General features: G+C 48.2%; 1 protein-coding gene and 1 non-coding gene across 2 annotated transcripts; both read right to left on the bottom strand.

Moving 5' to 3' along the window:
* Nucleotides 1-98: 98 nt before the first annotated feature.
* Nucleotides 99-20914, bottom strand: HSPA9 (heat shock protein family A (Hsp70) member 9). Its single transcript, XM_065643882.1, has 17 exons — nucleotides 20756-20914; nucleotides 19825-19883; nucleotides 18355-18442; nucleotides 18064-18245; nucleotides 17541-17665; nucleotides 16070-16143; nucleotides 15879-15985; nucleotides 14911-15073; nucleotides 14159-14251; nucleotides 12364-12573; nucleotides 9633-9860; nucleotides 8770-8874; nucleotides 7975-8092; nucleotides 5750-5844; nucleotides 3421-3513; nucleotides 1576-1716; nucleotides 99-843 (listed from the first exon to the last, which is right to left on the bottom strand). The coding sequence occupies exons 1-17, from the start codon at nucleotides 20825-20827 to the stop codon at nucleotides 784-786; spliced, it is 2013 nt and encodes a 670-aa protein (XP_065499954.1). The 5' UTR covers nucleotides 20828-20914; the 3' UTR covers nucleotides 99-783.
* LOC135994139 (small nucleolar RNA SNORD63) lies at nucleotides 9343-9413 on the bottom strand. The gene has a single exon (XR_010606966.1). It is a non-coding gene; the product is annotated as a small nucleolar RNA SNORD63 (small nucleolar RNA).
* Nucleotides 20915-25877: the final 4963 nt, after the last annotated feature.

The following is a 25877-nucleotide window of genomic DNA, read 5'->3' as shown; positions in this document are numbered from 1 at the left end:
ACACACGGAGTAACAAGAGGGGAATAAGGAGAAACTGGCTGACCGCTCCCCCCAGGAGCTCCCCCAGGCAGTTAACACCATCACGGGACACCAAGAACTCCATGTTGGACACTTTTCTGCTTTTATTTTAAAAAAATCCAGAATGGATCCAGTAACAGTTTTATTATCAAGGAAATTGTCTTACCATAAGCAGAGAACAGACACAGGATGGAGCAGAAGGCTCATACAAGCAAAGTATTTAACTTCCACGTAGCCTCTTTTGTAAGAAACAATGTTACAGCTAAATTTGCAGTAACCCTTCTCCTGCAGAACAGGGGCACTAACCTCGCTGCAGATGTCACCAGCCTTGTCACCTGCTCACAAGTACTCAGATGCACAAGTGACACACAGTACAGGTGTTATTCTCCTCCCAGTTCCAGCAAGACTTCCATCTCCACCCCTGGATTTAGCGACATGGTTTCCAAACTTTGATATCAGATTTAGTACACCATTGTGTCAAGTATCAGAAAGAAATGATCAGCGAGTCCCCAGGTGCCTCAGTTGAATGCCACGGGGCCAAACACTTTGAACTTCCTCTGGCATGAATTAACTTTCATCAAGTGACAATTTATCTAGCGGACACATCACTAAGTTTATACATTAAAGAATTTTATATATAGAATACTGCAAAAACACAGTAAGTCTGAATTCTGCCCATTGCTGCTCAGGAAGGTCCCTTCTCTCCCAAGCGTCAAGAAAATCGACCTTTTCTTCATACTCTAGTCAAGGCAAGACAGAGACTTCTTATTGCTTCTCCTCCTTCTGATCCCCCGGACTTCCAGAACCCTCTCGTTCAGAGGCCATCTGTGAAAGAGTTGGCTTATTAGTTGTAGTGACAACAAAATGTGTCTCGCAGACTTTTTTTTCCCCTAGCTAGCTGCTTAGGTTAGTTCTAGACTGAAGAAACCCCCAGTGAAAAGGTTAACTGTCCAGTGGAGAATGGAAACAACCTCCATCTCTGCACAACCGAAGGAGGGAATTATCTTCCCAGTATTTACACTTTTCGCAGTGGATGCAACAAGTTTCCACTGCAGCACTGAACATTCTGATATCAGAAAAGCAGCTTTCCACAGTGAGGAGAGCTCAGCAGCACCGAGCTCACCTGGGCACAGCGCGCCAGCCGCATCCCGGGGAGGACAAGGAGAACAAAGTCCCAATGGCCTTACTATTGTCATTTTAGGCAAACTGAACAGAAAGCCGGTGCTAGAATCATCCTTAATTTTAAGTCCAGATGTTACTTTATTTCTTTAGGCACCCTACAGACCTAGGGGAAAACCCTGTCCGTGCTCTTCTTGATGCTCCTTAACAGCTTCCAGCACTTTTCCACACAGCACCGTTCAGAAACATAACAACCGCCCCGGAGAACGGCTGCCCACGGCAGGATGGCCAATATTTCGGGCCTTCAACTCCACCAGACTTTCTACAGCCAGGTGTCACTCCGAGGGAGCTGCACAGAGACCTGCGCCACCTCCCAGCACAGCTCCTACCTGAATGTTTCCTTCCCCACCTATAAAATGGAAATGACAGTGAACCCACCTTCTTGTATGCCATTTCAAAGAGTTTCAGGGAAGCCTGCTGCAGGCTGGTTGCTGCTTGCCTGATGTTTTCTCCCGTTTCAGTGTCTTTACGAGCCAGAAGTTCCCTCATTTTAGCAATTTCTTCCTTTAATTTGTTGCACTGCAAATAAGTCATAGAGAAACATGTCAAAAATCTTGGACTTCATTCACCAAGAATGTAATTCCTGTTATTTAACCCACCTATTGGCCGCAGCAAAACTACTGTTTTCTTGCCAGAAGCCATGAAGTTGAGTCTCAAACTGAGCCATATAGTCTGCAGGGCCTAGGACTGCGCTCCGTTCCCAGCGGGCACCTGTCCACTTCACTAAATGTGCCACAGTTGGCATTAATCGCTCTCCTTGTTTGCAGCCTCAGCTGAGGCGCCAAGGACAGAAAGCCCCGCGGAGAGCGGAGAGCCCGCCAAGGCTGCGAGCCGCTCTCCCTGGCACACCTCGCCAGCGCCTCAGGCACCCCAGAGCCAGGCTGGAGGAACAGAAAGCTGGCTTTCGGCTATATTTAAGGCACTGTCAGAAAGCCAGTGAGTAAGGCTGTTCACCATCCTGTTGAATCCCTTTGTTGCAGGCGGGAGAGGGAGCAGAGAGGCAAACAAAAGCATTACGGTCTCAGCCCAGCCCCTGTCGCCATCTGTCAAGCCCTCCACACAGTCTGGCGGTTCTGTCGGGCTGGCACACTGCTGGAGAGCCCGGGGATGCGGGGTGACCGGGGACAGCTGCGCCCGCAGCACTCGCTCAGCAGCGTTCCAGGCAGAACGTGGGCAGAGTTCTCGTTCAGAGCCGCAGGAAGGGGAAGGCGATCGACACCGCCCGTGTCAGGCCACCCTCTCCACCCAAAACACACAGTACTTGCTTCTAAGCGCTGCTACCCGCTTTCCTTCGGTATTCTCCAAAAGACATTACAGAGAACAACAGTCCTTGCAGGGAACAGGGATTTAGGCTCTGTTCTGCTGCCAGAAAACTCCAGTGATCATAACCCTAAACACAGTCAGCCAATATCCACCCTAGAGAGGAGAGCTGGGCTGAAAAACAGCATTTAAACTCATCAGAGGCTACTTACCAACGAACTAGAATTTTGTTCCCTCAACCACCTCGCAGAGGCCCCGAGGGCCCTTTTATTCTGCTTCCGAGAGTTGTTAACTTCAAGATTGTGCAATCTGTTTTAAACTTGACTTTTGAAATGCATAATGCAGAAATTAAACTGTCACTTAGAATGGTATGAAAAAGCACTCTTTTGATACTAGATATCCACTTCAAAGACAGAAGACAATTTGGAGTGGATACAGCAATTTTCAGCGCCTCCAAGTTCTGGGGTGCTGCGTTTGCACCACCAGCGCTGCCGGACTGCGCAGCAGCTTCGCCTTTGTCCCTCTGCTAATACACTGGTAGGCTCTGTTTGTAATCTCTAGCTTTTGAGCTAAACTCTGCACTCACACGGGGCCACTGTACAGTTATCAAATCCCTAGAAGGCCAAGTCAAGGGCACAATTAATGCAGGAATCTTTCATTAACAGCTTCCCAGGCAGTTAGATTTTCAGCGACACTGAGCCCACACTTTGAAATAGGATTTTTGCTCTTATCCAAACCACGTTCTTCTAAGTGTGTCCTTACGTCCCCCCATCAGCCATGCTCATCCCACTTATCAAGTGCAAAAACCAGAAGAGTCGATGACTGTGCCATCTCCACTCAGCAGGGAAACACACACAGTCGGTGCCACTGGCCAGGACCAGCTGTGAGTTAAGTGTGAATCCGAGCAAAGGTACGGCAAGGAATCTTACCTCCCGTACTGGTACAGGATCAGAAAGTACCCACCTCATCTGCTGGCAGCTGATCCTTGAACTCCTCCATCTTGGACTCCGTGTCATGGATGATGCCTTCGGCCATGTTCACAGCTTCCACACGTTCCTGGTAAGAGAGCGCACACATCACCGCTGACACACATTCTGGACGTACGAATGAACAGCTGACATTTCCTTCCCCAAACTGCCCAACTCCATTCTAGTTCCCACCCAAGGTCCTTCTTAATGGCAAAGGGGCAAAAAGAAATGCAGGCAAACCACTTCTAGATGCATTCTGGCACCAGCAAGCCCAAACTGGTGGTCCTTTTGGTTTCACACTCAAACTCACTTCCCTGGAAGTCGAAGCAACTAGTACAGCCCTGCTGTCGGCGGACTGGAAGAGGCAGCGACTGCAGAGCCAGCACAGCTCGCTCTGCTCCTCTGGAAAACGGAGCTTTGGAGAAATATTCTTAAGCTTCTTCAGCAACAAAGGCACTAGAGAACTAAAATGCTGGGGTTTTTTACTCCTGTTTTCTTATTATAAATGCTTGTAACATCTCAACAGCGGAAATCCCCCCACTGTGCTAATAATGAAATACCAGTTCCCAAGGTTACTGCTGCACAGACGACCGACCAACAAGGGGCAGAGCAGACTCTAAGCACAGAGAGGCAGCAGTCCTGCCGAGACAGTCCCAATGTCAACATAAACCATTTCACCAACAGCCTCTGGGACACCCAGCCCTCTCCATCTGAAAGAGCAGTCTACCCCAACAAGGGCGTGATAATATTCTCAGGAGACCAACTACTAACCACAGTGGTAAGCTGATGGAAAATAATTTCATTTCTACACGATGTCTTCACTCTTTGTGGGATGTTGAAGTTCACAGCAGAGTGGTAACTCTGTTTATACATTCATGATATTTCCATGGCAATAAAAACATGATCAGGAAGGTGTAATGAGGGAATTTTGACAATTACAGTTATGCACATCAAGTAAAGAGAAGTGTTAGTTAAGAAAGCAACATAACTACCTTCCCCTGATGGGCCACTGGACTGAAATGAGTCCCACTTCAGGACTAGGACAGGGAAGAACTTATTCAATGATTTAAAATACAAAGTCAGGCATCAGGAAACAGTTTTCAGTGCAGCCTCTTCAAGTGCTAGGCCACCACCTATGCTTCATGGCACTGATGTGGCTATTTAAACAATGGGACTTTCAGACCAGGGACATTAAAGGTTCCCCATCTAGCCTACAAATGCTCATAAGCCGATGCTGTATGGCTTTAGAGCTTCTATGGCATGGAGATGCTGCTTCATGTGAATTTATTCCATGCGTTCTCTCCTTCAGTCCTCTCCTGATCCCTTCACTACCAATGGTGAGATTTACAGCGCTGCCTGAAGACCTGAGACAGGTTTCTACAGACCAGGAGAACACAACGTGGATAAATTTAGCATACCAGTTTCAGCAATCACTGACTATATGCTGGTGCCACACCCCAGAGTAGGCCTTCACTGCATCTGCTTAAAAATCAATGCTCTATGTTTAGTAGCATAATTCATTAGTACTACCCTCATTAAACAAATTAGTTCCAACCATTAATCCAATGTATATCACAGGTTCAGTCACTCAGCCATAGTGTCAGCCTTTTCTTGCCAGAGTCAGTGAGGATTTCAAACATCTCCCGATGGCTTCACCTGCACTGAGGGCAAGTACTGCGCTCAGATGACTACAGCATTTGAGATGCTACAGTGAGATTTTAAGACTACAAAAAGCAGTTTCCCCACTTACAAAGGAAGAGGCTGAGGTGCAGCTTCGCTTGGCGGGTTCTACACATTAAGCTTTAAAATAAACTCAGAGAATGTAGCTTAAATATCGCCATACTGCCTCCATTTAAATGAAACATGACTGTGAGAACCCAGCTGTAGTACCCTGGCTTCAAACAAACAGCCAAGGTACCAAGCAGGTGGATAGTAAACAGCATTGATGACAAAAAGCATAACTAGAGTCACCAAGCTGTTTCCTTACGAGTAACAGGCAGCTGAGTTTGCTTACTGCTGCCTCCATGTCCCAGTAATTCTTCTGGGAGGAATTAAAATACCGATTACAAAGGGCAATTATCCAACCCAAACCTAAGACCCAAATGCCTTTGCATACACCTTCCTGCAGCTTTGGAGTGTAAACTGAGTATAAGGAAGCCAGCAGATATTTGCGTAACTGCACAAGCAAACAGCTCAAGACTGTGCAGACCAGAACCTGCAGCTCCTTCAAGGTGGGCACAGTTAACACCACAAAACAGCAATAACCAGCGGGTATGCTACGAGCTGGAAGCTACCACAGGTTGTTTTTGAAACGATCACATTACCTTTCTTCGCCTGTCTTCCTCTGCATATTTCTCTGCATTCTTCACCATGTTCTCAATTTCGTCTTTGCTAAGACCACCAGAAGACTGGATAACAACTGCATTAGAGAAGAAGCGTTAATAAAGAATGTGTTCTTTGAGGAAAGGAGAGTATCAGTTCCCAAACTCTCTCAGTGGCAGCAGCTTTGCTCGGGGACTCTGCACCTGCAAAGACCCCGTGGGCAGTACAAACACGGCCAGTGTTTGAAGACGCAGTGATGCTGCTGGCAAGACAAAAACCTGACAGCTCAGACCTGCGAACTGCCCAGCTCTGCCAGACACCTCCTGCCCACTGCTCTGCAAATCACTTGGACCACTCTTCAGTTGCTCCTTCTGGAAAGTGAATGTGCACACAAAGCCCCCAAAACAAAGGGCCGCTCTAGCAGGTTAAAACCACAAAAACTAAAACCAAACAAACAAAAACCACCACAAAACCCACCAGAACACCAACCAGTGAAAAAGAAATCCAAACAGAAGGAATTGTTTAGATTGTTTTCACTGTTGGAAAGCAGCCCAGGCTGGTAGTAGGATAAGACAATGCTCCGCACACCGCCCTTAGTAAGTGAACATAATGTGATTCTATGGGCAGCTTCCTAAAGGTCCCCCTCTTTTTTTTCTCCATTAGTCCCCAAATGTATAGTCTAGACTTAAGCTAATTTCTGCAGTAAAGTGTCATTTCATTGCGAAAGAGAGGATCAACATCCAGGATATCACAAAGTCCAAAAAAGGATATACTAAGATCCTCACTAGAAATACATTTTCTACATAACATTTGTATAAAACCCTGAAAAACAGACAAACACGCACGCCCTTTGGATGCAGATGTGGGATCGGCAGTTCAGCTTTATAATTAGGACCATGTTTGCATACAGATAGGCAACTAAAAATTCTGGTTTCTTATGATCACAGATGGCTATTCAGAGATAGAAGGCTGCCACACATTGAAATCTACATGGAAATCCAAGTAAGAAGCAGTGTGCTTTTGGTAACAAATTTCTGCCAAAAGCCAAGCAGCAGGATTAAGAGCAACATATACCTTTAAGTTGCCAATACAGAGCTAACAGTATTTTTCTTAACTGGGCATGCATTTGACTGCTCAAGTGGTTGCCTTCAAGAAACAACTGAAGGGCAGTATGGAGGCTTCCCAGTTAGAGGCACAAAAGAGATTATTTTGTATCAGGGGAATCTACAAATGCTCCGAATTGATTTTCTGAGCCCGTAACAGGGCTTTAGAAAATGTCAACTGTGTCATTAATTATCTCAGAACACTGGGCCTAACACTTCATTGAACTACACAGTAAAATATACTGACAACTTGAAGTCCCCAAGCCTCCTGCCATTTAGAGACATTTCTAGCCTTAATGGATGAAAATGAACAAGGTGGTTACACAAAATACCTGCTGCTTCAAAATACTTGCATTTCAAGACCTGTGTAATGGAGTAATTAGAAACAGAACCGGGACTCGGCACGTGGCTGATCTGTTTAGCTGTATTTGACATGCCCTGCATTCAGAGATCTTCCTAATTTGATTTCTCCTGTAAAAGCTGGCACCTCCAGGCAGGCAGCCCCAGCAGACAGCAATCTCTTCACGTGTTTGCAGAGAGCACTCCCAAAGGAACAGCGTGCCCAGGAGCACAGCTCGAGAACAACTCATAGGAGGAGCTGGACTCCCAAACCCCAATTTCTGTCCCTTCAGGGTAACACAGAGCAGAATGTTACTGCTCTAGGCTCCTTGGTGACACAGGACACCCCTGTAAGCAGCAGCAGCACCACTCCACAAACACCCAGAGCCCTCCCTTAGCGACCTGTACACTCAGCACCTCTGTGGGGAGTGAGGCACAGCTGATACATACAGGAAAGCCCAGGAAACAGTTGCACTCTGCTGAAACACGGCTCCAGTGGTCACAGCAGACTGCAGGACCAAAGACTGTCATACAGTGCAAAACAACTTGCAATGTGGTGAAACCTTGCCAGCGAGGACCTCCTTGACCCTGATACTGCCTAATGTGCAAGGAGAAAGCACCCATTGGTGGCAATCTCTGTCAGCAGACTCTGTTTACAGAGGCTTTAATTCCTTAAAATGAAACTACAGGCCAGTTGTCACTTCTTTCCCCGTTCCACTCTGCAGTAACCCTTTGCCCTCCACACCTTTCCTCCTCAGCCCCAGGCAGCACCCCAGAGCACTTACTTTGTTGCTCGCGTCCAGTGCCTTTATCCTTTGCCGACACATGTACGATACCGTTTGCATCGATGTCAAAAGTGACCTCGATCTGCGGCACTCCACGTGGTGCTGGAGGAATCCCAACCTGAGAAGGAGAAGCACTTAGACATTAGGTCCCACAGGGATTTGAGCTCAGGGTACCAGGCTCCACTGTTGGGCATGTGATCTTGGTGATCTGTCACTTGAATCAGCTATTAACTAACCCTCGGAGCAGAGTCCTCTGAACGCCTGTTGGCATCATGTGGTGAATGAGCAGTATCTAGATTTAAGAGGATACAGATTTCTACACAGAAGCCACAAGAGGTAGACCCCAAGTGTGGTTCAGAGGTGACACAGGTTCTGCTTTTTTGCTAAACAAGCCAGTCTTGTCCTTGCAACACCAAAGGAAAGGCCCACATTCAGCTTACCTGCTGCATAGGACAGGTACTACAGAGTTCTTTTTGCTCTTTGTGCCCAGGAGTGGACAGGGCCCTTCTAGGTGACCAAGCCCTAAAGCTACAGTAGCTCCTGTGCCACATAAGGCTGCTTAGAAACTTTGAGCTCCATCTCAAACATTAGTTGCTCCCTTGCCACTGAAATGCTGTTCCAGAACCAGGCTGTGTCTTTAGAGACTGCTTTTTTACTACAAAGAGGGTCAGATGTCTTCTGTAAGATGACTCTCCCCTGCAACACTGTCTTCAGGGGTCAACTGAAATGGACAAGGCTTTGAACTTCTCCAAGAAGGTCAAGTCTAAGGTCATGAATGTCAAGTAGCCAACGTACCAATGTGAACTGCCCGAGAAGTTTGTTGTCACTAGCCATCTCTCTCTCCCCCTGGCATACTTTAATCTCCACTTGAGTCTGCCCATCAGCAGCTGTAGAAAACACCTGTGGAAAAGGAACAGAGAATCACTGGATAGATAGTAAACGGCAACACAGGGATGGATGCAGTTACAAGCTGACTAAATGAGGAAAGGAATAAAGAGAAGCTACTTTGAAGAGATAAAGAATCATTAAGTGCTTGTTGTTCCTCTGACAACACACCAAGGCACCAAGACTAGCAACAGCCAAGCTCACTGGCATCTCGTTCTGTATGCACTTGAGCACACGAAAACTGGCAATGCCACGCCAGCGGCAGGCTCTGTGGCACAGCCACATCATCAGGACATTCCTGCCAAAGCAGCAGGGCTCCTGCCCCAGCCCCACAGACAGCAAGCGTTATCAGTAAGAGCACACACGAGCAGAACCAGATACAGCAAAGGGAAAGAAAGGACCACACCCAGGGGCCTTATGACAGAGAGAAAAATAATCCCTTCCGAGGCACGGAGACCCAGAAAGGTGGTCTCAAATGGGGGCGGTGCTCAGTTACAGAAGGTCTCCACACAATTCTTCTTCAGAATGATGTGTTGACAGTTACATCACAGCACACACACTGCCATCAGGACCAGGCCACAAACGCCTTGGGGTATCTCAGCACAGTAACCCAATTACCGCCCCTCTTGTGCACACTAATAATCAGCAGAGATGCTCAGCAGCTGACATTAAATCTGATTTCTATGCTGCTTCTCCTTGTCAGATGAGTTGACAGGGCAGCCTTCACTGGGTGTTTGAGACCAAAGACCCACCCATCTGGAGTCAATGTGTACCTGGCTCTTCTTCGTAGGTATGGTGGTATTCCTGTTGATGAGCTTTGTGAAGACGCCTCCCAGCGTCTCAATCCCCAAGGAGAGGGGAGTCACATCCAGCAGCAGGACATCAGTAACATCGCCAGCTAAAACACCACCTTGAATAGCTGCACCGATAGCAACAGCTTCGTCAGGATTAACTGCTTTGCTAGGAGCACGGCCAAACAAATCCTGTACAGTCTGCTGCACCTGAATGGAGAGAAAGCACAGCTCGTATGCAGAGTAAACCATTACTGCCCAGTGCTGTGGCCACAAGAACATACCAGTGTGGCTAAAGGTCTGTATATTTATGCTCCTGGTGCCAGGTAATCCTGTGACATAATAGAAATATTAAGTTTCAGGCTTTTGACTGCTCCCTAATTCCCCACCTTCCACGTACCCTGTTAAATACACTTGTTTCAGTCTAGACAACCCCTTCTCTGGAGGCTTTCTTGCTATCAAGTTTGCCAGCTGCAAGTCAGCCTCCATCAGTCCTTTCACGTGGCCCAGCTGTACTCAGAAGGGATCACTCACGCTTATCAAGCAGGAGTCAAGGACCACTCCTGGGAACGCGTACACGCCAACGCTGGGCAGAGCACAGCTGTCAAGGACGGTACAGCTGTGGAGGCAGAGCGCAGGGAGCGTACAAAAATCCAGAGCAGAAAGACAGTTGATCTTGTTTGTGTGCAATAAAGAGGGCAAAAAACAGAAATTGTATGAAGGACAGTATTTTCAAACTATTTAATGGGCTGTTTTACCAGAGAAGTAGATTTGCTATGTCAGCAGACAGTCTGAGCTGCGTCATTAGCTTTTTGCTGCTCTGTGCTTTTGGAAGGGTACGCTCCTGGTTGCAACAGATTTACCGCTGAAGTATCCAGACAGCAATGCAATAAGGTGTCTGCACCAGAACACGGCTCAGTCGTCCACTCCTCCACCTTACAGAAGGGTGTGGGACTTTGCCCCCGCTTGCAGGTTCCCTCCTCCCTGCGTACACCCGTTAGGCACACGCCAGCACAGGTGAGCATGCCATGCCTGGAAAAAATGTGCTGTAGGCAGATGTCCAACTCCTCTGCACTGAAGCCAAGAGAGTGTTCATTACAGAGGAAGACACTTTAGATATGAACATATAATTAAGCACAAGTCTTTCCCTCTGGAAGCATATTTTACAGCACAAAAGAAAAATGTCTTCTAACCACCCACTGTAGGTTTCCTGGAGCACGGGCCATGCGAGCACTGCAAAGGCGGCACATTCCCTCCTAGTGGGGTGAAGCAAACACAACAACGCGCACAAGAAAAGGCTCTGTGCTGTGTGCAACATACAGTCACTGATCTTAGAGCCAGAGCTTTACTACTAGCATTCGGGAAAGCATTATGGAAGCTCAAAGCCACAAATGCTGGGGGTTATAAATAGCGGGTAAAAAAAGTAAAAATTAAAAAAAAAAAAAATTTTTTTTTAAAAAACCCAAAAATATTTAAGTATTGTCTTCTACCCCTAAGGGATACATAATGTTCCAGGAAGGGCTTCCCCACCTCCGGAAGTGTTTTTCATCACTTTACACACGCTACCACCACACTGTTTTTCCTTTATCCAGCTGGAACAGCAGGGACTTTGGGAAGGTATAGCACAGTTACTGCACTTGAGCTTTGACCAGAGCAGCAGTTTCTGTTTATCTTGTCGCTCTGGTTCCCCTGCCTGGGTGACCTTCTGCACACACTAATATCACCTCCAGCCACCAGGCTCACTTAACCCAGCGAAGAAAACCACCAAACTCCAAATCAGTCTCAAGCAGGACCATGTACACACCTATCCTAGAAAGGACCAGCAAATCACAAATCTGAACAGCACACAAAAAGTCTAAACCTGACTCATCCCTGTGGAAGGAGATGTGGGTGATCTCTGTAGGAAAGGACGAGCTGTACCCCTGAAGGGAGCAGTGTGCACACATGTTCAGCTCTGACTTCAGGGGAGCCAAACAGCAGCTGCACTGCCGTGAACAAGAACAGTACATCAGCAGCAGACAGGCCTTATCTGCAAGATTGTTCAAGTCAGCAAACTGCCAAGTTACCTTTTGGTGCTTATCATCACCCAACGCAAGGGCCAGGTATTAGGTAACGAGTGTTTGGAACAGTTAAATATGCTTGACAACACCCAGCCTCAAACACGGAGCCGAATACATGCACCCAGCAGGTAACAGAGCCGTTCTGCCCATGCAGCTTCTTCACAGCCAGCTCTAAGTGCCCTACACAGGGGAAGAAATCCACTGGAAGGCAAAGATTACTGATAGGCTACTGTCACTGAAGTGTACCTCTGTCACACACTGAAGCCTGTAACAAGAGAAGACAGCCTTTGTATCTCAACAATGCTGCTTATGTTTGGTCCACATCAGAAAGTCAAGTTGAATTTTCAACTCCTGATACCCCCCACTTGTCTTTATAAAGTGCAACTCTGCTACAGTCCCCAGATCTAATTAATTAATTAAGTTATTATATTATTATAATATTATATAATATTATTAATTTAGTTATAAATTAGTTAATTGAACAGGACAAGACAGTCCCTTGCCACTGTTTTCATGTGACTGCTTAGCACATCTGCTCTGCTCCTGGAGCTCTGAAGTCAGCAGACTCCCAACTTTTCTGTTACAGATCACCCTGAACAGAAAGCACTGTGAAGCTGCACCAGCTTTGCCTGTAACAGGAACTTATCTCATACCTTTGGCATTCTGGTCATGCCACCGACGAGGATGACTTCACCGATGTCACTCTTGCTGACCTCAGCATCCTGCATGGCTTTCTGGCACGGCGCTACCGTCCTTTTGATCAGATCAGCTACAATGCCCTCAAACTGCGAGCGGCTCAGCTTCATGTTCAAGTGCTTGGGTCCAGAGGCATCCATAGTAAGGTATGGCAAGTTGATATCAGTCTGCAGCAGAGAAACAAACACGGAGTGAAAAAACAGGAATGGATAATAAGGCAGCTATGTACAGGTTTTAGATCAAGTTACTGGTTCTGCCTGTATTGAAGCATCTACATGCCTGTTCACTCTGCAGCCCAGCCTTTAAAGTGGCAGCAGGCAAACTTTTACATTTGACATTTCAGACAAGAGATACGAAAATTATTTTGTTATACATCTCGCAGTTGCAACTGTTAAGTTCCGGTTTTAATTTTGTGCTATGTTGAGGTCTTTTATTATTAAGAAAAACAATTTTATTTCTATCATACACAGGAGGTAATAGCTGACACATTAGAAGTGACAACCTTAATCCTCTTCCTCTAGCACAACACAGAATAAAGTCCATTTTCAGAGTTCCAAAAGATTTTGCCAAATGACTAACCTTTCATATAACGTATGCTACTTGAAGGAAATAGCCCATGACTTTTAAATGCAAACAACTCATGTTTGACAGTCAGTCCATTGCCATTTAACACAAAGTTCATCAGTGCCAGGGACCATAATCCCCACTTTTCATGGCTGTTTGTGAATGATCTTACATGCTGGATTTTTAAAGCGAATCTTATACTGAAACCATCTTGTTCAAGTGCTGAGTCATGCTGACATCAAAAGATGCTACAAATCAAAGCAATCAAACCATTAAAGCTTTAAGCTCTAGAGATTATGTTAACACAACAAAAACTAAACCCAAGTTACAGACTAGAGGCATGCATTCACTTTATAAATAGCCTAGTCAAAAATACTAGGGGAAAATAGGGCCAAAAGCAAGTTGTTTTCCCTTCACTGCTAAAGAGTTAAGGAATTGAGTTGTTCCTGGTATGAACAGACTATTTGCCAACTCTTGAGCTAGTAAAACAGAGCCTGCTATGTCTCTGGCAGAACTATGCATCCATTGTGACTGGCCTAAACTCCTTGCTATGAGCTCCTCACTGGCCAACAAATGACCAACATAAAAAAAAAAATCTTTATTCAGAACCTAGAAACTGGCAGAGCTCCTATTTCAATTACTATATAATTGACCTTAATTTCACTTAGGCAACACTACTGCACCCCCAACCTGCTGCTTCTCCAGCACCTTATTCAGGAGTGAATAAAGGACACGCTGGAATACATTCATATACAAAGTGAGTGGAAAAAAGAAAGGGGGTATATGTTGTCCATTGCCTAGACAACTCTTCTACAGACAAGTAAGTAAAGATTCTTTATAGAAATAATTTCTTATTCGACAAATTAGCTGTTTCGGTGGAATAAACAGCACCAAGGTTTGGAACTGCTTGCACAAAGTCATAAGTGCTCCCAATAACCCAGCAGTACCAGCTGCAGCTAAATTCCCTGCTACCCATCACACTTCTGAAATACATAGTAAGTTCAGAACAAGGTGGCATTCCCCACAGATGAGAAAACATGGTTAACTTCCTGTCAGAAGTGATGCCATTCGGTTACACAGAAGCTTGTTCTGCCACCACAAGAAAAAAATAGAAGCAATTTCATAGAGCTTTGTGAAGAAAAATTATGCAAAACTCAGTGTATTGAAAGGTTTTACAGGACCACCCACCTGCACAGATGAGGAAAGCTCACACTTTGCTTTCTCTGACGCTTCTCTCACCCTCTGAAGGGCCATGTTGTCTTTAGTCAGGTCAACACCCATCTAAGCGACAAACAATACAGGTTAACAGACTCTCAGCCTTTGCACAGCAGTAACGGAGAGCTTTTCTTCATTGCACTTCACCTTCCTACCACTGTTGACTGTAAAGATGTTTGTAGAAATATAGCCTGACACAGCCTGCTGATCTTTCTCACTTCTGGCAAATGTATTTAGCATTTCAAAAACAACTGCTAACCCTCTCTGCTCTGAAGTAATTGTAAACTAAGTTACAGATTAAAGCTTGGAAAAGCTGCTGCATCACAGAATATAAAGACTGAACTAGCAAAGGAGTTGGAACTGCACTGCAGTTTTCTACAGCCAACCCTGTATTGTACATATCTGTGCTGATACATTCAACTGGACCACAGATTTTTATTATTAAAATCAAACAGACTGTACATACAATAGTCCTGCTATACTAGAGGAAAAAAGGCAGAAGTCCTGCTATTTTCCTTTCCAGGAGAGGAATATTCCATGTCAAGAAAACAAGTATAAGAACTAGAAGCCAGACTAACAGGTGTCTCTAACACTCTTAAATTTCCACTGTGCCATGGATTACAAATGAAGTCCTAATAATGTAAGAAAATTCCCATCCTTACATGGAAGTTAAATGAGACTGAAAAACAGTGTAACACAGACAAAATTCTGACGAGATACCTTACCTCCCTCTTGAACTCTTTAACAATATACTGTAGCAAAGCCTGGTCAAAATCTTCTCCACCTAAGAAAGTGTCACCATTGGTGGACTTCACCTCAAAGACTCCCTTCTGGATTTCCAAAATGGAAATATCAAAAGTGCCACCACCCAAATCGTAGACTGCAATACTACAAGAACAGATACAGAAAAACGTTACTTTCTAGACAAAGTTGTGCGGCTCAAAAATAATTCTCCTCAGGAAACTACATGTGCAGAATTCACGTTGCTGTCCACAAAAGTTAAAAGCCTCTCTGAAGACAGCAGTAAATAAATTTCACCGTGTACGCATTCCTTGAGCGCTCTTGAGTCCACGTGCAAGTCTCTGAAAGAAGTGCTGCACAATGCTTAACCTTGCCTGGTATTTCAGAGTGCAGTTCCCTTTTCTTCAAATACACACATCCAATGACAAGGACAGGGACACCCAAACCATTATGAAACACGTTTTTCAAAATGTGAGGCTTTCACAGCACTATAAGCTACATCATATTTACAAAATCTGTAACAAACCCCCTTCCTTTATATAACCACCCCGACCGTGCCAGAAAGCTGGACGCAGCGAGGGCAGACGAGGCGAGCTGTGTGTCCCAGACACCGCAGCCCAGCGCACCTCTTGTGCTGCACTGCAGCACCCGTGGTGACAGCCCCTTACCCGACTGTCCTCACCCACGCCTTCCACTGCTACCAGTAGGCACGATAATCAAACCGATCTGACAAAATAAAGTTGTAGCTGCAAGTAACAGACCCACTTTCTTTAACAAGTGTGGCTGCCATAGAACAGAGGTGACATTACACAGCACTGACTCACAGCTGGGAGTCTACTCTGGCAGAACTCCAACCAGTGATTTTAAAAAACAGAAAGCAGAAGAGACATTTACAAAGAAAATTACAGCGCACTTATTTAAGAGAGGGTAGGTGTCAGGAACGGGCACTTACACTTTGTCTTCAGACTTGTCCAGACCATAGGCAAGTGCAGCTGCTGTTGGTTCATTAATCACCCTCAAAACGTTCAAGCCAGCGATCTGCCCAGCATCTTTTGTAGCCTGAGGGAAAAAGTGGCAGAGGGCTACGTACTGAGAAAAACTAAACAGTTTATAAGGCCTAAAATCTTACAGCTTGGGGAATACCTGTCTCTGAGAATCGTTGAAGTAAGCAGGGACTGTGATGACAGCATTCTTTGCTGAATGTCCCAGGTAGTTTTCTGGAAGAAAGAGGAGACGGAGAGTTATCTTTAGAAGATGAGTAACATCACTATTACCGTGTAGTTTGAAATAATCTTCTTGAACTGAGAACAAAAGACAGGCTCGCTGCTCAAGAACCTGCTGCTTTCTGGGAAAATGCAGAGGGAGCCGTGCAGAGATCCAAGTCTTTCCACATAACATGGAACAGTTTGCAGGCTTTGGACAGAACAGCAAAGCACCTCCGCAATTCCATCAGCGACTGGATGCCACTAGTGGGTGAGAATTCATCTGAGAGCTTGTCTTTCAGGTGTGTGAGACTGAAGTTGTTTTCCATTTCTTTGGATTGTTCAAAGTGATGGACTTAAAACTTACTCATTTTCATCCTATTTACACAGTTTGCTGTAGGTAACATTTATAGGGTACAAATAACGTATGTACGCCATCCTTACAAGCGTTAGAGACAGCAAGCCAGGAAAAATATTGATTACACCTTAATTTAAGGTCACAAACTAATTTAAAAAAAAAGTCATCAAATGCAGATTCAGACTTCCTAAAAACAGGAACGTGCATGATGCAGTGAGAACGCACTGAGATGACTTACACCTATGTGTTAGCCCTGCACAGACCTTACGCACTGCATTACTTTGTGCTGTTTACAAAGCCAGATCATTCCACAGTTGAATTCATGCAGCATCCAGGGCAAAAGCCAACAGACCTACAGTAAGCACACCCCTGCTTAATGCAGAGGAACGCCATCCTCAGAGTAAGTCAGATTCATCACATCTAGGTGCTCATATACCACATAACCATATCTTAACTCTTGGGTGGAGCTTTAGCAAGTGTCATGGACCTAACACTGAAAAAAAATTAGTCTTTGGATGAAACTTCAGTAACAACCTTTAGTCCTGTCCTCCAAACACATCACTGGATGCACAACATTTACCAGCTACTATTATCTTTATACCCAGTTTTATACCCAGTTTCCCCAGAAACCACATTAGGAACTGAAAAGGAGAAAAAAAAAATTCTCCAGGCCAACAGACATTTTCCCCTAGTGAAGACTTAAAGTCACCACTGGCTAAGAAGCTATTCATTCAGCCTCAAAATTGGGTCCCTTGAATATTCCCTTTCTTGCTACATTTTTAGCAGTTGAACAAGAGCAAGGCCACTCAAAACCCTGGCTGCCTCAGCTGTAGCCTGGGAGGCACAAGGGCTGCACCTTACAAGGAAAAGGAGCTCCCCCTCCTGAGTAAGTGTGCATTCAAATTGAGTACCAACTCAATCAGTACTCAATTTTGATACAAGTATGTTTGAAGTCCCAAAAAGCACCTTTATGGCTGCTGCACTTCCATTTACCACGGCCCAGCACCACAGCCGCACTTGTACTCACACATGGCAAAGACTGAACTGTACCAACCTGCAGTTTCCTTCATCTTCATTAGTACGAAGGCACCGATCTGGCTGGGAGAATAGAGTTTCCCGTGAGCCTCTACCCAGGCGTCACCATTGGAGGCACGGACAATTTTAAACGGAACGTTCTTACTGAAAAACAGAAGAATTCCACACTCAATTTCTGTATCAGCATATGGCACAAAAACCCTACAATTCATAACAGCAGAAGAATGCGTATAAGTTCTAGACAAAGAATACTGAACTTGCCAACAGCAGCCTCAGATCTAGGGAGTCCCAGGAGTCCCAATCTACTACTACTGCTTTTAATCAGCTACATCATTAAATCACAAGCCTTGGGTATTATCATACAGATTTGATCGTAAATGCTCTCAAGAATGCGAAAAGTCTTATTGGTAGACGCTGACTATTTTGCACAGCATAAGCAAGGCTTTCTTCTTATTCTCTGAAAACCTTACGATGATCAGCAAGTAATATAGCAAAATACAGCTTGGCCCTCAAAATATAAGCAACGGAACACCCTCGCTTACATATCCTTCTTCACTTCAGGGTCATCGAAGCGCCGCCCGATGAGCCGCTTGGTAGCGTAGAAAGTGTTGTGTGGGTTGGTGACCGCCTGCCGCTTTGCTGGCATCCCAACCAAGCGCTCGCCGTCGGACGTAAACGCAACAACTGAAGGTGTTGTCCTGGCACCTTCTGAGTTTTCCAGCACCTATGTAAAAAACATAACAGGATGCCATCAAAAACCATTGCCTCTGAAAACACTAATTTGGACAATCAACTTATAACACCATCGCTATAAGCTGGTATTTTGTTCTTACTTTTGCTTGCTTTCCTTCCATAACTGCCACGCAGGAGTTTGTTGTACCCAAATCAATTCCAATAACGGCACCTTTAATTGCCTCTGAGCTGTAAAACATATAATAAGAAAAAGAAAATTATTAATAAAGGAAAATAACTAGATAGCAAAAAAACTTGCTAACCTGAAGACAGGGCAAAGTTATTTTTCAGTAGATATTGAAGCAAATATGCATTGTATTCTGACTCAAGGTGTTCTCTGACTCTTACACAGGAATTTAATGTTGTGCCTCTGTTTTCAGTCAGTTCGCTTATAGATAAGTCCTCACTTGTTTAAATAAACCTGTAAAATACTACTCTTCACAAGAATAATCCTTACTACTTGTATGTTCAACATCCCTTAAAATTTTGGTATAAAACCAAGTCGTAATCAATTCTGTCCCTACAGAGACAGAACTTGCTTTGGGTTACTCTTCCTGTTCAAACTTGTTTGAAAACATCCACCTGCAGTCAAAATGATAATAATAAATAGTATTGGCTTATTTATCACTGCTTAGCATGGAGACAAAAATGCACAAAGACAACAAATTGCTTAACCCATGCAGGGTTCTCTGAGACAGAACCAAAGATAACTATCTTTTTGATCCTGAGGAGCAACAAATTAATTTAATTCTAAAAAATGGGAGTGGTTCTTACACAAGACAAATCTGAATTGCCTCCTTCTTTCTAGGAAGTCTGTATTAACCTCTTTGAGGCCAGACAGAACTCTTGACTCATAGTTTTGCCTTATAAACAAAGCCATGTCCTAGGATGAAGAAAAGACACTGAAGGCAGAGCAGGGCCACGTTTATTAACAGGCTACACCTCCTCCCTCCCCAAGATGCTGAAGTGACTCCAACTCCAGTCCAGGCAACATAAATTAGTCATCTTGGAAACGTGCAACTGCTCGGCCTCCCCATCCTGACCAGTTCTCCTAACACACACACACGCACGCACCTCCCACTCTGTGTCCTGAATCAGCATCTGCACAAAACATCTGACTGAGTTACACAACTAACTGCTACACTTTCCCCATGATCTCGCAACAAGAAAAACAAGCGATGAAAAAGCACAAACTGCTTGAAATAAACTTTATCTGCCGTGAAATGGAGCCACTCTTCACCCTCATTTCATGCCAGTGTAAAACAATTTGTTCTACCAATGTTTGGGTACTTTTTTTGTTTGTGCCCCCTCCTTTTTGAAATAAAACCTCTCAACAATCCACGTTTTGTAGGTGCTGTGGCTGGTGGAAGAAGAAAAATTTTTAAAGATCTTCTGGAAACAAAACCATGAGATAAAGAAATTGCCTCACATATACAGGTCCTAGTTTTACCTTATCTCGCTGGTTTTGCTCTGTTACTCCATCTCTGACTCAATTAATCACTTCTGGTATCAGGAGGAGAGTAAAGATAAATATCAAACAGCCAGACACAAAAAAACAAACCAAGACTTACGCATATTTTCTGCTGGATGCTGCTCTGAGAACACTTTGACTGAGGCCATTCCAGAATGTCTATAAAATAAAAATGTTGTAATGAAGATTTAGTTTTCAACATGTAGTGATCTTCAACCCAAGATTCTCATAGGTGGACAACCTCTGAAGTGACACAGTCCTACCCCAAAGTTGTATTTTTAAAAATCTTAGGTGGAAACTAAGCGAGAATTTAAGAAAGATTCGCATTGCTGTAGAAAACCAATTACCACACTCATTCGTCTGGCATAACCCTGACTACCCGAACCGAGCTACTCCCCTCACACAAAACAGCCTATGAATTAACCACCACACGTAAGACTTTTTAGTAAATTAACTCTGAACCTTCAGCTTTCAACGGACAGCAGCAGATAAAACATTAACTCTGCTTCTCCAGGCTTTATGTGCGGTCAGCAACTAAGCAGCTACTACATCCCTTCGGCAATTTGCAGCCCAGATTTCACAGCAACTCTTGTAGATATTTTTTTTTGCAGTAGCCATAACTTCGCACAGGCAACCCGGTATCTTGTAGAACCCTGACAACGCAATCACTTTTTCTACTTTGAGCTTTTAACAAAACATCTCAACACAGTAACTCCCTTCACCAGCCTCATCTCCGCCACCATTTTGACATCAGGGGTGGGGAACTGAGCAACATTACTACGAAATTACTTAAAAACGGAGGGGGGAATCACGGAGTCCGCTCCCGGGCCGCCAGCGCCTCCTCACCCCGCTGCCCCCAGGCCCCTCACCGCCACCGCTGCTCCTCTACAATAAAACCTCCTCAATACTTGAGGCGGCCCAACGGACCAGCGGCCCGGGCCTGTCCCCGCCGGGGCCGGGCCTCGCACGCCGATAGCGGCCCGGTAGCGGCCCCGCTCCGTCCCCCCCGGCCCCGGCCCCCCCGCGCGCACCTGCGCGAGCCCCGGCGGCGCGGGCCCGGGGGCGCCGCGCGGCAGGAGCAGCGGGAGGCGCGCGCTGAGCATGGCGGTGGGCGCGGAGCGGCGGGAGCGGCGGGAGCAGCTGCGTGCGCGGCCGCGGCTCTTCTGGAAACCTCCACCCACGTGGGCCGCCGGGAAGGGGGCGGGGGGGGGATGTTGCGCCGCAGGACCCCCGGCACGGGCTGTCTGAAGGACCGCCTGATCCTTCCGCGCGCCCTCCGTGCTCGGTTTCGACACCGACGCGCGAGGCGCGGCTGCGCGCGGGGTTCCTGAGACCTAGAGAGAACCCTCTACCTCGGCGGGTGCGGACTGGGGCGAGACGCGGGCGCCGAAGCGGTTCTGTGCACACCGGCACACCCTTCGGCAGCCCGGGTCCTGCGGGCAATCGCGCACTCAAGGTCGGACAGGATAAAGCGCAGGGCGATTGCAGCGGCCTTGCGTCAGGGCGGCCAGCGCGCATGCGCAGCTCCAACCGGGGTGCCGCATGCGCAGAGAGGGCGCGCGGGGCCAGCCCAGTGCGGCTGCGCGGGCGGGGACGCGCATGCGCGGTGCGGCCGCTGCGGCGGCTCCGGGAGCGGGGCCGGGCGCGGTGTCGCGCTGCGGCTGGAACGGGTCCCGGTGCCCCGGAGCGTGGGACAGGGCCCATCCCGGAGCTTCCCCCTGCAGGCGGGGCCGGCACGGGCCTGGCAGCCCAGGGCAGAGCTGCCACCCAGCTCCCGGGGCTGCTGGAGGCGCAGCCCCACCCGGGCCGGGTCAGTTCGGCTCATAACGAGCCCGTCTCACCGCAGCGCGTCCGCGTTTCTTCTCCAGTCCTGCCAGTTTCGTGCCCTTCGCCCGCGGACGCGTTCAGCTAAACACCTCTGGCAAGGGGAAGCACAGAGCAGGCCCAGGGCAGTGACCGTCCTGTGCTGGGCTCTGGTGAAGCCAAACCGCGAACCCTGGGGGCAGTTCTGGGCCCCTCACGCCAAGAAAGGCCTTGAGGTGCTGGAGCGAGTTGAGAGAAGGGAACGGAGCTGGTGAGGGGCTGGAGCACAAGTGTGATGGGAGCGGCTGAGGGAGCTGGGGGTTCAGCTGGAGAACAGGAGCTGGGGGGAGACCTTCTGATCTCTGACCTGCCTGAAAGGAGCTTGGAGCCAGGGGGGGTCGGGCTCTGCTCCCCAGGAACAAGCGCCAGGACCAGAGGGAACGGCCTCAAGTTGCGCCAGGGGAGGCTGAGGTTGGATCTGGGGAACAATTTCTTCCCCAAAGGGCTGTGGGGCATTGGAACAGGCTGCCCAGGGCAGTGCTGGAGTCACCATCCCTGGAGGGGTTGGACAGACGGACATGAGGTTCTCAGGTACATGGGGCAGTGCCAGGGCTGGGTTATGGCTGGACTCGACGATCCTGAGGGTCTCTTCCAACTAAAATGATTCTGTGATTCTCCAGAGGAGGTGGCCTGGGCCATGCCTGCCTTTCCCCACCAGCACTGTGCATTTGGGATCTGCCGGTGGGTGACGTGCTGGGGAAAGGCAGGACAGGGCACGGCTCTGCCTGCTTGTTGCTGCCTGAGCAGGTTTCCTCTGTAGGGTCAGGAACCATCGCTGGGCTACACGAAATACCAGCCAATATAACTGAGCCAGGATTAGTGTATGGCCATTGTGCAGCAATAACAGAAGATCAGCGAGGAGAACTGTAAATACACTCAAGTGACTGTAGCTGGGGTGTAGGAAAACACAGAAATCACGATTAGAACCTCTATGTTTAGATAACAGGCCCGTGAAAAAAAAAGTCTGAAAGGCACCTTATCATACATCCCTCAGATTCCTTTAGGGAAAGATCAGAGTGTGGTAAACTGCACCTGCATGAATCCGTAGACACAGGCCGAAATGGCAGGCTTGGTGGTCTCCAGCCAGGGCTGGATTCTGTGGCACCTGTGTCTCTGCTTGTGTCATCTCTGCCCCGGAGCTTAAGTGCTGTTTCGGAGATCCCCCGGCAGCGAGGTAACAAAATAAATTTGCTCTTTGCATTGCATCTGTGGCTTGTGGTTGTTCCCGCGACCCATGTGGGCTCACACACCCACAATAACTGTTGGTCGGGTTGTTTCCGCATAGCTCGCAGGAGCCTGACTTCATCCCTCAGGCATCTTTGCTGATGTAAATCCGGAGTCCTGGGACGGGCCACCTCTAATCCAGCGCCATAGGAAGGTACGAGTGTCACCCTCCGCCATCGCCAGGAAGCGGCAGCAGCCGGCCGTGCTAGCGCTGCTGCCAGCCTGCTCCTGTGACTCAGAAGCCTGGGAGAATGACGGCTTAATTCACACCGCTGACAGCTCCCAAGCATTGGCAAGGCTGCAATTAAAATACTAATGCACTTAGAAGCGGCTCTCTGGGAGCTCCGTCTGTGCCTCTCCCCCCACGAGAAGGGCACATCCCGCCGCAACAAGCCCTTCACCTGTGCTGTGACGGGAGCCTCAAAGCTACTGACCACGCAACAGGCGAATCTGCTTCAGCCGTCTCTGCACAGGCTATGAAAACAACAGAAAGAGGAAATCCTCCTGCTCTGAAGGTCACAAAAATCCCCCTCTGGATGCTTGTAAGAGGATGGATGTGACCTGCAGCCTTGGGCACGCACCTGGGGGCCTGGCTGACTTTGGGTGTCAGTGCCTGTGTGTCCACGTCCCAGGGACAGCAACAGGCACCAGAGCCCTCAGAGCCCCTGGTGAAAGGCCAGCAGACAAGTTCTGTCTCCGCTCCTGAAACGCGAGCTGCTCACCTTCTGCTTGCCAAGAGCCACAGCTTTGGGCTCCACGCTGCCCTCAGCGGCACCACTTGCACATTCTGCTCTCCCCCCTCCTGCCCCCCATGCTGGTCACTCAGAAACAACCTGCCTCGTGTTCCCCTCTGCTCCCCAAATCGTGCTGTGCACTGGGTTGATGTACTGAGCACCCCCTGCGAGAGAGCCAGAGCTCCCAGTGACCCGGAGAGTGCTCTGCATTGGGCAGGATCCGTCCCCGAGCCCGTGAGCCTTCCCAGGGAAAGGGGAAAAACTGCAAGGGGCTGGCAGGGAGGGACTGCAGGGCAAGGCGATGTCATTCTGATGTATTCTGTGTTTCCTCTCCGACAACCTGCAGCAAGGACCAGGCACCAGCTGCCCTCAGCACAGGCACGCAGAAACGGTGGGAAGGAGCTGCCCTGAGGGGACCCAATTAATTTCCCTCCTGTTAGCTGTTGCCAGACGCGAGGCTGCCTTGCAGCACGACGGAGGCTGGTCTTGCGGTGGGACAGCCCTTTGGCAGCTGCAAACACAGGGCTCCATAGAGATGTCCCATTCCTATTCTCACAGAAATTAGTGGTAGAACATTTGCTTGACTCCCGTAGGAGCAGAGCGGGGCTGTAACTCCTTTCCTACAAAGCCTCAAGCCGCTTGGCTGCATTTGCCCGCTCCGTGGGTACCTGTCTCAGAAAGATGTCACTGTAAATGGCAAAAATGCAAGGAGGTTACCCACAGTTTTCAGTGGAAGAAGCACGTCAGAGGCATCTGCCAGCACCAAGGCAGGCTGGGGCCGCCGGCAGCGTGGCGACGCCTGCAGGGAGCTCTGCAATGTCTCCTCCACCTTCCGCGTTGCCCATCGGCAGGGATTTGAGGGCAGCTCCTGCTCTCTGGGTCCCAGGTGTGTTGGAGTTACCCAGAGCAACGACGGCACGACTTTAGGTGACCTGGTGTGAAAAGGCTCATCCAGGCAGCTGCCCAAACGGCTGCACTTCGGCTGCTTTCCTGCTCCCCGGCATGGAGCCTGGTAGAAACAGCAGCGGTGGATCAAACGCAGCGTGACATCAGCCCACACCCTGAGCCAGGGCGAACCACAAACCGAGTCCCACCACGCTCGGTGTGCAGGAGGAGAAAGCCGCATTTGAATTCAGGGTTATCCCAAATGCTTAGTGAAGGGCTGGCTGGGGAAAGGCGGGTTGCGGTGTACAGGAGCACTGCGAAGGGGGCAGCAGGGCAGAAATAAGCTCTAATATTTGCAGTGGGAAAGGGATGCAGGTGTTTCTCTTTGGCCTGGGTGTTTAGTAGTTCATATGCACCAGTGCTGTAATGAGCCAACAGCTTGTCTGGGTGATCACCTCGGGGGATCGCAGGGGGACATGAGGTTTTGGCGTTCAGCACAGAGCTGGTGACCCCCACAGCCTCCTCCCAGGCTGCTCCGGTTCCACCCTCGTGATTCCAGTGGAGCTGGCAACAAGCATCAGTGTAGAGAATCACAAAATAAATCAGAAAGCAATACAGAAGCAACAAAGCAGCAAGCAGACAGTTGTGAAGGCTGCCTGCGAGCCTGCCAGCAGCTCACCAGACCTTCTTCCTACAGTGCGTGTGGCAGAGACCTGCCACTCAGCCGAGGATGCAGACAACCGGAGGGAGCAGCAAACCGCATCTCACCCCTACACGACTGCAGCTGCCCTAATAAGGAGCTGAGGTGCCTCCAGGAACCATAATAATGAGGGCAATTAGTGCGTTATGGATGAAAACCTCCGAATGCTGTACTCCGCAGATTTTTTTTGCCCTGATCTGAAGGGGTACAAAGAGCGGTTTTGGGAAGGCTGCTGCGGCTCTGCAGGTTGGTCTCAGCCCTGCCGAGAGGACAGGTGGTGGGAAGGTCACCTGTAGCCAGGCTGTGCCGGGTGGGCAGGCTGAGGGGCTTGGGCAGCCGAAACCCCTGGGGACCCCTGTGTGTTAAGGATTCATGTTGTATGTGCGTTGGCACAAGTCTCTGCCGAGCAGGGTTTGTCCTCCCCGTGGCTCACAGTGGGGTTTTCCAGCACACGCCAGCCCTCTGCTCTGTCCTGGTGTCTCAGAATAGGCTCACCCGCTCACCCACCAAACGTGTTTCCCTCTTTCTGCTTCCCTAATTTCTCCCTCGTTAAATGGCTTGGGAAGGATCCCTCCCCGCGACACACATGCCTCTGCTGGCGTGACCCTCCCCTCGCCGCGAGCCTCCTGCCCTGCCCAGCCTCTCTGCTCTTCTTGCCCTCTCAGGTATGTGCAGAGTCACCGATTTTACAGCTGTGGGAATTTCCAGTGCCCTGCACTCCCTCCTCCAGCCGTCACGAGGGTGTGT

This window comes from Caloenas nicobarica, chromosome 13, assembly GCF_036013445.1.
Source record: "Caloenas nicobarica isolate bCalNic1 chromosome 13, bCalNic1.hap1, whole genome shotgun sequence".
NCBI lineage: Eukaryota > Metazoa > Chordata > Aves > Columbiformes > Columbidae > Caloenas > Caloenas nicobarica.
This window is presented reverse-complemented; position numbering and strand designations above follow the sequence as displayed.